Source organism: Sciurus vulgaris, assembly GCF_902686455.1.
Source record: "Sciurus vulgaris genome assembly, chromosome: 11".
Taxonomy (NCBI): domain Eukaryota; kingdom Metazoa; phylum Chordata; class Mammalia; order Rodentia; family Sciuridae; genus Sciurus; species Sciurus vulgaris.
In genome coordinates, this window is record NC_136472.1 from 253,647 (window position 1) to 265,595 (window position 11,949).

Consider the following 11,949-nt stretch of genomic DNA (forward strand, 5'->3'; position numbering starts at 1 on the left):
AGACAAGTTTAATCTGGAGGATAGCAGAGCTTGATAAATTCCCTGCTTTAAAAACTTATGTACCTGAAAAATATGAACACATTTAATTTACAACCAGTGACCATTTCACAATTACCTTGACACTTTTATCTTACCAAATTTAGTTTTTTTTGGTTTTTTTTTTTTTTGTGGTGCTGGGGATTGAACCCAGGGCCCTGTGCATGTGAGGCATGCACTCTACCAACTGAGCTATATCCCCAGCCCCCAAATTTAGTTTTTAGAGAAAAATGTAGACTCTGTAACATAGTACAATAATCTAACAGTTGTTTAACCATAATTGTAAAAACCCCTAATTTTTAAGACTAATTGTTCTAAAGAATAAAACTTAAGACATAAAGTTAAGAGTAAATTAGTGTTTCTAAGAAACCCTTGTTATTTTACCATATAGATTAAACTTTGGTTTATATCAGAACATTAATATTTCACCTTAGGAAAAACCTTAAATAGCTTTAGGTGTCTCACACACATACAACCAACTTAGTTACATGCAAACTTGTTGAAATTTGTCCTTTACTTACACACAGTCTTTCTTAGCACTTACTTAGACCCTCATGTATTTCATCACACAAGAACTTTCTTACCCAGAAACATTTCCTTTTTCCTTTTACTAAATATATTTCCATACCCAGAACCTTTTATTTTCTCTTTCCTATTTGTTGACCCCTTTTTGCTCACATTCTGAAACAACTCTTATGAAATTTCTGAATTTAGATAAATTACTCTATTAAGATTAAATATTTTGTTGTTTATAGTACTCTAATTGAAACACAGTTGAAACTTTTGGGACCCTTTGTATATAGAATTGCACTTGTTAGGACATAACTCTTAGTAACCTTGGTTTTAGTTTAGTGATGACACAAAGCAAGTTTAAACCCTTTTATTTACCAACCTATGAAAATACCAATAATGTTTTAGTATGATACCTCATGGAATTTAAGGAGTTAAAAGTACTTGATGTTATTTAACAATTAGCATTTTAACTTTGTAAATTAATCAGATGTCTCTACAAACACATTTGAGTAATCCCATATAGGTTAACTCTAATTCACTTATTCTATAAAAACCAAGCTATCAGACAAGTGTCCTGAACAGTATTTGCTGTCTCTTCCCTGTTGAAGAAAAGTCCTAGAAACAATTGGTATTAGACACTTTATTAACATCAATATTTTATTAGCTTGACCACCTAGAGACTTGCGAGTTATTTTTAAAGACATTTTACTTTTATTATTTTACCCAATTTGAACCTTTTTAAATCACGTAAATTGAGAGTATCTGGATCCATTTTTTTAATTTTAATTTTAGGAGCGCTCAGTTTTGATACAGACAAAACATGACATCAGACAGCACAACATACAAATAACACAAAATTAAAGGCCTTGTAACTTTATAGGTGAATCTCCTTTGCAATGTAACAGATGTTCAAAAACTCTAGTTGAATAAAAAAATAGAACTGATCAAAAAAATCATGAGCTCAAGAAAACATATAATTAAAAAAAACAAGAGTCTGGAAAAATGATACGGCCGTTAATTACTTTAGTGAAGTACCATAAAATTTACTTTTGCTGGAGTTTAGATAAGGCTCTTTTTACCTTTTCTTTCCCTGGGTTTGAGACTGGTCTCCTACTGAGCCTTTAGGCTTCCTTTATTCACATTTCAATGTAAGCCTTGACTGAGATCTGGAAGGATCTAACAGGTTTTAACAGAAACCTTGTGCCTAGGGCATTTTAGCCATCTCATCAGGACAGGTTGGATGTCAAAGAAAATTATGAGACCTTATTTTCCATTACTTTAGAGAATGAAGCTACTTTGCTAAGTTCCTCACTGAGATATGCCATTGGTTACTGAGCTGCCTATGGCTGCTTATCCAGGATTTATTTTCCCTTTTGTGACTAACAAGTTAAATCTTGCTTCATAGGTAAGCTGAGGACAGGAGCTTGAAGTAAGACCCCTTCTTGATATTCCTGGGGCAGAATATTGTCCTATGGTGGCTATTTCCTGTAGTATTGAACCTGTTGATGACGTAATTAAGCTTTAGTTTTTGAGATCTTATAATTCCTATTAGCTAAGAAGTTTAGGAGTTCTGCAATGGCCTTTTGATATTCCTCCTGGGTGGAGGCACATAAAGGATGTCATTTACTTACTGGAGAACAATTACAGATGTTTTATCTCTGAATTTTGTTAAGTCCTTAGCTAAGGTTTGTCCGGAAGAGGTGAGGGCCATCTAAATCCTGAGGCAATACTGTCTAGGTTAGTTGAGATACAGTATCTGGTTCCCCAAAGGCAAACAGAAATTGCCATTCAGAGTCTAGCACAGACAGGAAAAGTCATCTTTTAAATCTAACTTAGTAAACCAAGCAGCAGTTGGAATCCAAGATAAAAGTGTATGGATTAAGAACTACAGGGTGGGGGAAATTACTGCTTCATTATTCTAAGGTTTTGGACTAGGCAGTTTGCTTTTTAACTCCTAAAATGGGCAAATTGCATGGACTATTGCAAGGCATTAAAAGTTTCTATCAGTTTGAATGATCTTTAATAAGTCCTTTTCCTTGCCTATATGTTCCCTTTTTTCCTTTTGATGTCTATTTAAAAAAACGGAAGATGCAAGCTGGAGAAGATCATCTGAGGATTGATCAAGGCCATGTGCCAATTTTTGTAATTTCCTCTAAATATTTGGGGCTGACTAAATGGTAAATTTATACTTTAAAAGTAGGTGGTCCTTTATGGATTCAGGATTCAGAGTGGTGTGTTTTCTTATTGCTTTCCTAAGTCTCTCCATGAAAATAGCAGGACTTTCCTGAAGGCTGCATAATAGTTTTTTAGGCATCCTACTCATTTGAATCCCATTTAGGATGGTTTCTGGGAACTGCCTGTGCGCTAGATGGTTAATAGCATAATTTTCCAGGTGAAGTCATGCCTGGCATAAGTTTTGAAACATCTCAATATTCATTAGGATCCTCCAAAAGCCTCCTTAAATTTATTTTTGTCTGTCTTAAGTTGGGAGGGTCCCCTCGATTTTCCTCCCTTAGTGGGCGATTCCTCAAGGCTTTCTCCTCTCATGGTAGATTATTGATGTCAAGCATGGTAACATATGAAAGGCACTTTTCTTGATCATTTGCAATTTAGCAGTATGCAGGCTAGTGGTGAACCTGGCATACTGTTGAGAGAGAAGCTCCCTTCTGCGTTAGAAGTATTAGGGATGTCTCCCTAACTGAGCTTCCTTACGGTCCAGAAAAACCCGTCTTTCACTACCTGGCTTTGCCAAAGTTATTTCTGGCCTTCTTCGGCAAAGTGCTAGGGTCCTAGTTTGCCCTGTGCTGGGGACCCTGGGAGGATTCAGACTTAAGGGCATTACTGCTTTCCTCCTGCCACTATAAATTCCTAATTATGAAAAACGATGACAAAAGTAAAAAGTGTGCCTTTTGCCTATCTTTTTGCCCTGTAGACTAAAGGAATCTCCGGAGGGTGAGGAAACATCTATTGGTTGTTAGGTATATAACGCCTTTTGCTTGGAGGGTCTCACAGGAGGGGTTTTTAAATGCCTCCCTCTTGCAGCTTAAAGAGAACACCGTGAGCACATTAAGCACAGGAACTGTAATGGGGAGACTCTAGTGTCTACACTAGTGAAGGCTAACTATGCGAACAAAGGGAACCTGGGCATTTTCATACTAATCATCCCAGGCCTTAATCCTACAGCTTGAATTCCTAATATCTGACTGGCAAGGGAAGGGGAGCATCCAGGAGGGAGTGGATGTGCTGGAGTGTTGTGCACTGTGCGGCCCATACGGAGGCAGAGGTAATTGGCGCTTTCCCTCAGTGCCATTCATCTACCGATTACCCTGGATACCCCTCAGGGCTGTCGGGAGGGGGAGTCCAGAGAAGGAACCTTTGGGGTCCACCCGAGAGTAGCCCGGGCCGAGAACCCCGCAGTTGTTCCAACCCTTCCTCCACCTCCACGCATCCTGGGCAGATCAGGACGAGGGACACTGTGTACTGGCGGCAATTGCGCTCCGGGCCTGGACAGAAAAGTAGGAAACGGCTTCAGCACAGTCCAACATGCCTACAGAGCAGGTGATTGGAAACTTGCCTGGGCCGGGAAACCTCTCACCCGAGTCTTAAGAATGGCGGCTGCACTAACTGCATTTAAGTAGCCGACGAGTGCCCATTTTGCCCTCCAAAAATAAAGAGACAGAAAGATACACCTCAAACAGATGTGGGTGCGTGGAGAAAGAAGCTTACTTACCTTGGCGTAAATCTCGGTGGGACCTCCAAATCTGATACCGCCGTTTACCGGTGACGAGTTCTGCTCCTTCTAATGCTGAAGACTGAACACTAGAGAAGCAGCCAAGGCAAGCATGTTAAGCAGGTTTTATTTAAAGCTAATAATACAGACTTCTCCCGGCAGGGAGAAGGGGGCCATGGCTGATGTCCTAAAGTCCCAAGAAGTGAGCGCACCCTACACCTTTTATAGGTTAAAGTCTCTTTTGTTCTCCAGTTCTTTCCCCCTTCTCTCTCCTTCCTGCCTACGTGACTAGGCCTGGTTTTGCATTAAGTGAGAAACCATGGGCAGGGGGAGGGCCAGGGTGATTCAGGCAGGCAAGGGCCCAGGGGGCATTAATTAGCAGCTCCTGGCTTGCAGTCCTTGATAAAGGCAGGTAAATTTGATGATCAATGGGCTCCAGAGATCCTTGACATTCCATTCTCCCAGGGGCAGTCTCCAACTTCCAGAGGCAGATGATTTTATGGCCTCCATTTCCTCGATTTGACCCGATCCCCTATTTCTACACTAACTACCTGTTCCCAATTCTGGCTTCATCACCACGTCCTCCTTCTGACCTGGCCTGCATGCCACACTACCCTGACAGCTTTCTACCACACGCAGAACGTGAGCAGGGCTGGCCTGTCTCCTTTGATACAAGCATGACTTTCAGAAGTTGATGTTAAACACTATTATCGTCCTGTTCTTCATCTGCACTCTTAATTTTAACTAAAATTAAGTACTAATGACTCCAAAAAATTAATCCATATAAGCTGAATTACATAAATCATATAAAAATGAAAACATTGATACCTCCGTTTACTGGTGAGGAGTTGAAGTATAACACCAGAGGAGCACGCCAGGGCAAGAGTAGAGTAGAAAGTAAGCTTTATTAAAGAAAAGTAAAGCAGACTTCTCCGGGTGGGAGAAGGGGACCCAAAGGCGGAGTCCATGTGATGAGCAAATCTTGTCCTTTTTATAGGTTTTATTCTCCCGTTCCGTCCCCCTCATCTCTTTCCTTCCCACCTACAGGATTAGGCCCAGTTTTGCAGGTAAGATGTAAAAAGTGAGAAGCGGATGGGGCAGGGGGAGGGCCAAAGTGATTCAGCCAGGTATGGCCCAGGGGAATTAATTAGCAGCTCCTTGCTTGAGGTCATCTGGGCTCCAGAGATCCTTACATTCCATTCTCCCAGGGTGGTCTCCAACCTCCAGAGGCAGATGGCTTCCATGCCCCATCTTCTCCATCTGACCCGATTCCCTATTTCCACACCAACTGCCTGTCCCCAGTTCTGGCTTCAACATAATCGTCCCTGAACACACAGCCGTGACGTGGGCATTTTGACTCTCCACCTACACTTTATCTGCCAGGGCCTGAGGCCACCAGGCTGTGCAGGAAACCTCTTCACTCTCCACCCTGGGGGAGGGCCTGGGGCAGGCCAGAGGGCTGTGCAGGGAGGAGCCCCTCTGCAGCCAGTCCCCCTTGTAACTTGAAACTCGGGTATTTCCCCCCCGCTGGGTGGAAAGTCACCAAACAACCACCAGGAAACAGAAACTTCCGAGAAAGAGAGACTGTTAGGCAGAGGCAGCCCGCACCCCTTCCAGCCCTAGAGCGGCCCTGATCTTCCCACTGCCACACTCCAGACGAGCTTGCTCTCTCACACTTGTGTAGCCCCAGCCAGGAGATGCACAAGGAGGAGTACGAAGTGTCCGTGATGGGGGGCCCCCACAGCTCGGGCCCCCAGACAAGAACCGTGATCAACATGCCCAGCGAGATCTCGGTGCCCGACCATGTGGTCTGGTCCCTGTTCAACACGCTCTTCATGAACTTCTGCTGCCTGGGCTTCATAGCCTTCGCCTACTCCATAAAGGTGTGTGTGCTGAGGGCGGCTGGGCAGTGGGAGGGCCGGGGTCGGGACGGTGCTGGGCGGATGAAGCTGCACCTCACCTGGGGGTGCGCTCGCGTGCGTGTGGGGGTGCTGCGCGTCGCCCCGTGTGTGCCCTCCTCTTTGTGGGTAAGTGGGGGCCGCTGGGGGATCTCCCGGGCAGGCACAGGAGGGAGCAGCCTGGGGATCCTGGGGTCACTCGTTGTCCCCGTCCCCAACCCAGAGGAATTCTCCCTACTGCCCGAGGGCAGCAATACCCCTGCGCACTGCGCAGTGTGGCGCCCCACGCTGTCTCAGGCAGAGCACAGGGGACCCAGGGTAACACTGCCCCAGCTGGGGTGAGCAGCCAGCGCTGGGGCGTCCTGCACGGTCTGAGCGTGTGAAAGGGGAGGGCAGCGAGGACCCTGGGGGACTGGACAGCAGCACCTGGCTCTCCCCTGACCGCTCAGGACCCTCTCCTTCTCGTCTCCCCAGTCTAGGGACAGGAAGATGGTGGGTGACATCACTGGGGCCCAGGCCTTCGCCTCCACCGCCAAGTGCCTGAACATCTGGGCCCTGATCTTCAACATCCTTCTGACCATCGGCTCCATCGTTGTTTTCATCATCTTCTCGGCGGTGATCTTTCAGGCCATTTCACAGAAGATGAAGAATCATGAGGGCTTCTAGTCTGGCCATGTCCCTGACCCTCCCTAGCTGGCCCTGCACCTGGCCTGAGGCCTGCCCCCTGCACCCCACACCATCTGAAGCTTCACACTCACACATCTGTCCACAGTGGGAGTCAATAAAGTGCATTGTTCCCGAGTGTGCTGTGATCTCGCCTGGGGAGGGGGCACTGCTGGCAGTCCCAGCCTGCGCAGAATCTGAACCCCACTCCCTCTGTGGCAGGGCATGGGCAGGACAGACAGAGGGGCTATGGAGCAGGGAAACAGCCTAGGACTCACTGGCAGCTGCAGAATCCGTGGTCACGCATGGGTAAGGGTTATCAGACACCCATGCTGGGAGCTGTACCCACAGGATTTGTCCACGCTTGTGCACGCCTCAAACAAAATCCTGAAAATAAAATGGGGTATGGTCTGCCCTCACAGGGAGGTACAGGTAGACTATGCTCCGTGGCAAGCTGGGTCTCCGGTAGAAGGGGATCTTTGTGTTTTCTTGATGGTTCAAGTCCCAACCTAGGCAGCCCTGCTTACCAGAGTCCAGGCTGGAGGAAAAGACCGGGTCCTGACACATGGACAGAGGTGCTGCCACCCTGACCCCATACCAAGCGGAGGCTGCAGAAGTGCCAGGTCCGCCCCTTCCTAGTCAGACAGCCCTGGTCTCCCCAGCGAGCACACTGGGACCCTCAGGACCCAACTTGCCACCCCCAAGGGCTTTGGGTGCATTGCAAACCCACCAGGGCGGTTTAGGCAGCAAAAAACTGCAGGACGTGGCTCAGTCCCAGACGCCGCGTGGATTTGAGGGACGGGCCTAGGGTGATTCAGGTAAAGGCTAACCTGGAAACGCACTCCTGGGACTTGGGAGTGATGCCCTGGGCGCACCCGCGGAGGCGTCACCGCCCATGGCTTCATGGGGCTGCCGGAGACTTGCAAGCGGTGGTCGCCAGAGCAGAGGCGAAGATTCGACCACACGCATTAGGAGCGATGAGAGTCTCTAGCAAGGCAGAGGGACTGAGAAGCGTCGGCGAGTGGCCACTGCCCAGCAATGGGTTTGCGGAAGGACCACCGCCACACCAGTCTCCAGTCACGTGACCTCCCGGCTGAGGTCGGTGGCCGGCAGGTGGCGAGGCTGGACGAGCGACTGGGTTAGCATCTCGGGGTCCTGGGCACCAGAGTCCCCTTGGTTTGCATCCCTGGGCGGCCTAGAATCGCAGCGCTGCTGCGGGACGGGGGGGTTGAGACCCAGGTTGGTCAGGCTGTACGGGGGAGGGGCGGCAGGCAATCCAACTCATCGCAGCAGGGGGTCCAGAGCAAGGTTAGCCCAGGGGCACCCTAAGGCCACCACTGGAGGGCTGGACAGAAACCCGGGTGGCACTGTAACTGGTCCATTTGTTCTTCCCCGAAGGCCAGGGACCCTGGGCTACTGCCCCTCACCTTTGGTCTGTGCACTCTCTGATTTCTGTCCCCTGCAACCTTACTGAGGGCCTGAGGGCATAGAAAGTTCAGGCTCTGGGGTCATGGGAAGTTCAGGCTCTGCCCATCCAGTTGAGACATCAAATATGGGGAAAGACCCGATGCCACCTAGCACTGAGCACCCACAGCAAGAGGCCAGAAACCTGTAGAACCTGGGGACATGTCTGCTACTGAAGCCAGAATTGGGGACAGGTAGTTAGTGTAGAAATGGGGAATCGGTCAAATGGAGGAAGCAGAAGCCATGAAAGCCATCTGCATCTGGAAGTAGGAGACTGCCCTGGGAGAATGGAATAGCAAAGACTTCTGGAGCCCATTGATTACCAAATTTACCTGCCCTAGTCAAGGACTACAGGCAGGCAGCTGCTAATTGATGCCCCCTGGGCCCTTACCGGGCTGAATCACTCTGGCCCTCCCCCTTTCCATCCGCTTCTCACTTTATGCAAAACCAGGCCTAGTCTCCTAGGCAGGAAGGAAAGAGATGAGGGGGAAGGAACAGGAGAATAAAACCTATAAAAAGGACAAATTTGCTCATCACATGGACTCCGCCTTTGGGTCCCCTTCTTCCACCAGGAGAAGTCTGCTTTACTTTTCTTTAATAAAGCTTCTTACTTTCTACTCTACTCTCGCCCTGGCGTGCTTCTCTGGTGTTACACTTCAACACCTGGGGAAGCAGGACTCCTCACCGGTAAACAGTGCTATCACTACCACAGAGGGAGTGGGGTTCAGATTCTGCGCAGGCTGGGACTGCCAGCAGTGCCCCCTCCCCAGGCGAGATCACAGCACACTCGGGAACAATGCACTTTATTGACTCCCACTGTGGAGGGATGTGTGAGTGAGAAGCTTCAGATGGTGTGGGGTGCAGGGGGCAGGCCTCAGGCCAGGTGCAGGGCCAGCTAGGGAGGGTCAGGGACATGGCCAGACTAGAAGCCCTCAAGATTCTTCATCTTCTGTGAAATGGCCTGAAAGATCACCGCCGAGAAGATGATGAAAACAACGATGGAGCCGATGGTCAGAAGGATGTTGAAGATCAGGGCCCAGATGTTCAGGCACTTGGCGGTGGAGGCGAAGGCCTGGGCCCCAGTGATGTCACCCACCATCTTCCTGTCCCTAGACTGGGGAGACGAGAAGGAGAAGGCCCTGAGCGGTCAGGGGAGAGCCAGGTGCTGCTGTCCAGTCCCCCAGGGTCCTCGCTGCCCTCCCCTTTCACACGCTCAGACCGTGCAGGACGCCCCAGCGCTGGCTGCTCACCCCAGCTGGGGCAGTGTTACCCTGGGTCCCCTGTGCTCTGCCTGAGACAGCGTGGGGCGCCACACTGCGCAGTGCGCAGGGGTATTGCTGCCCTCGGGCAGTAGGGAGAATTCCTCTGGGTTGGGGACGGGGACAACGAGTGACCCCAGGATCCCCAGGCTGCTCCCTCCTGTGCCTGCCGGGGAGATCCCCCAGCGGCCCCCACTTACCCACAAAGAGGAGGGCACACACGGGGCGACGCGCAGCACCCCCACACGCACGCGCGCGCACCCCCAGGTGAGGTGCAGCTTCATCCGCCCAGCACCGTCCCGACCCCGGCCCTCCCACTGCCCAGCCGCCCTCAGCACACACACCTTTATGGAGTAGGCGAAGGCTATGAAGCCCAGGCAGCAGAAGTTCATGAAGAGCGTGTTGAACAGGGACCAGACCACATGGTCGGGCACCGAGATCTCGCTGGGCATGTTGATCACGGTGGTCGTCACGGGAGCCGGGCCGCGGGGGCCCCCCAGCACGGCCACCTCATGCTCCTCCTGGAGCTTCTCGTAGTGTGGGGGGCGCCCGGCACTGGGGTACATCAGGATGGAGTGGGAAGACTGGTTCATGCTGCTCAGGGAGCCCAGCGGTGGGGTGGCTGGAGGTGGCTGTCCTGCCCGCCCCTTCCCCAGTACTTTCGGTTTCTCAGAAGTTTCTTTTTCCTGGCTGTTGTGAGCTGGGAATTTGCCAAGTATTGAGGGGTGGAGCTAAAACTAGCATCAAATTACTCTAGGGAAGAGTGGGGGGAGGATCGGGTGGGCGGGGCCTCCGGTCCAGAAACCCAGACCAGGACCTCTCAGCTGACCCTCCTGGGGGCTTTTCCCAGCCTGGGAGTCTCCCAGCCCTGCCAACAGCAGGAGGAGCTCCCTGTGCACGTTCTGGGCCCAGCCAGCCCCAGCCCCTCACCTCCTGTCCCTGAGGGCACCCAAAGCCTGCATCCCACTGTTGATACTGCAGTGAAGGTCAGGCAGCCAGCGTAGGTGATGACCGGTGCAGATTGAGAGGGTGGGGACTAGTCCCTAGGGAGAACTAAGGCTGCTAACAGTGACGTCCAGGCCTGTTCTCCCAGGCACCTAACGTGACCAGGATCAACAAAGAGGGGCGTTCTCAGTGGGTAAGGACATCCGTGGTCAGTCTGATTCAAAGCCAGGAACTGACCCTGGAGCTAATGATAGCCTTGCTAAGGCACGTCGTCAAGGCCCATTTCAGATGTAAAAGACCCTGGGCTCACCTGTGGAGCACCACCAGTCAGAGGCGGAGGAGTGGAGGTGCAGTGAGCTCCAGCTGACAGCAGCTGTGTGCCTGGCTACTTGCGATGCCTGTTTAACAGACTTCGTCCTTTCTCTGCCCAGAACGTGTATAAGCTCCTGAGCTGGCGTAACAACGTGGGATTTTTCTAATATCAGGCCCCCTCTGGCACGGCGGGAGTTCTATCTCTTTTGTTTAAATAAGTCCTGCTGGTTTAACTTTCCCTTCTGTGATTGTCTGTGGATCTTATTCACCAAAATTCTAAGACAAGAACCGAGAGGAAATCGGCAAAGCCAGGAATCCAGTCTCATCTCAAAACTCCGGTTTCATGAGGATGTGAGAAAGGCAAGTCCACCCACTCCCAGGGAGACCCAGCTCTGGGGAGCCTTCTCTGTGGTACCATGATGAGAACCAGGGCCCAGTCAGATTTCCCCGATGTGAAGATCAAACAGCTAAGAGACTCGGTGGCAACTTAGGAAGCAAGTTTTGTTAAAGGATAGAATAGACAGACTTCTCCCGAGGGAGAAGGGCATCCAGCGCTTGTACCAGGAGCAGGGGCAAACCATTTCCAGATGAGTAAGAGAGGAATCAAGTTTGGTTCGAACAAGTGGGTTTTTTTTCACGCAATGCACATTCAACCTAACCTTCCTAATGATAGCAAGTCACAAATAAATTGAAGATTCACTCCCGTGTTCACCTGGAGTCCAAACCCACGGACTCACTGAAAGAATTTCACACAGAGACACGGGTCAAAGCTTAGCCAGAGCAGTTCCGCTTTATTCAGAAAGGAGTGTGTTTATGTAGAGCCGGGTGTGGGCTGATTGGTTGGGGCATGAAATGGGGTGAGAGTTGATAGGACGAGTCCCTTGCCCCGGGTTCAGGTGGAGGTGTTGAATACTGATTGGGTGTGGCGTGGCGCGGCGGGAGGGAAAGTCCGGATAAGAAGGCCGACCAGCACCATGTTGGGAAGAGCAAGAGTGGTGACCTTATATTTCTCCCGTTTTTTTTTAATGTATTTTGGAATAGGGTGTCGCTCAATCTGGCTACTTCCTGCTGGATGGGGTGGAGTCTAGGAAGGGGTAGAGGGCTTCGGGAGAAATATGGTCAGGAGACC

The 11,949-nt window shown here is 50.1% G+C and overlaps 2 protein-coding genes and 1 long non-coding RNA gene across 3 annotated transcripts; 2 read left to right on the plus strand and 1 right to left on the minus strand.

Moving 5' to 3' along the window:
- Nucleotides 1–1,551: 1,551 nt before the first annotated feature.
- LOC306639287 lies at nucleotides 1,552–2,531 on the plus strand. The gene is made up of 2 exons (XR_013757604.1): nucleotides 1,552–1,876; nucleotides 2,075–2,531. It is a non-coding gene; the product is annotated as an uncharacterized lncRNA (long non-coding RNA).
- A 3,305-nt stretch (nucleotides 2,532–5,836) lies between these two features.
- Nucleotides 5,837–6,978, plus strand: LOC306640581 (interferon-induced transmembrane protein 1-like). Its single transcript, XM_079104910.1, has 2 exons — nucleotides 5,837–6,162; nucleotides 6,652–6,978. The coding sequence occupies exons 1-2, from the start codon at nucleotides 5,977–5,979 to the stop codon at nucleotides 6,841–6,843; spliced, it is 378 nt and encodes a 125-aa protein (XP_078961036.1). The 5' UTR covers nucleotides 5,837–5,976; the 3' UTR covers nucleotides 6,844–6,978.
- Nucleotides 6,979–9,090: 2,112 nt separating this feature from the next.
- Nucleotides 9,091–10,247, minus strand: LOC306640580 (interferon-induced transmembrane protein 3-like). The gene is made up of 2 exons (XM_079104909.1): nucleotides 9,908–10,247; nucleotides 9,091–9,418 (listed from the first exon to the last, which is right to left on the minus strand). Exons 1-2 carry the CDS (start codon nucleotides 10,154–10,156, stop codon nucleotides 9,227–9,229), a joined length of 441 nt encoding a protein of 146 aa, XP_078961035.1. The 5' UTR covers nucleotides 10,157–10,247; the 3' UTR covers nucleotides 9,091–9,226.
- Nucleotides 10,248–11,949: the final 1,702 nt, after the last annotated feature.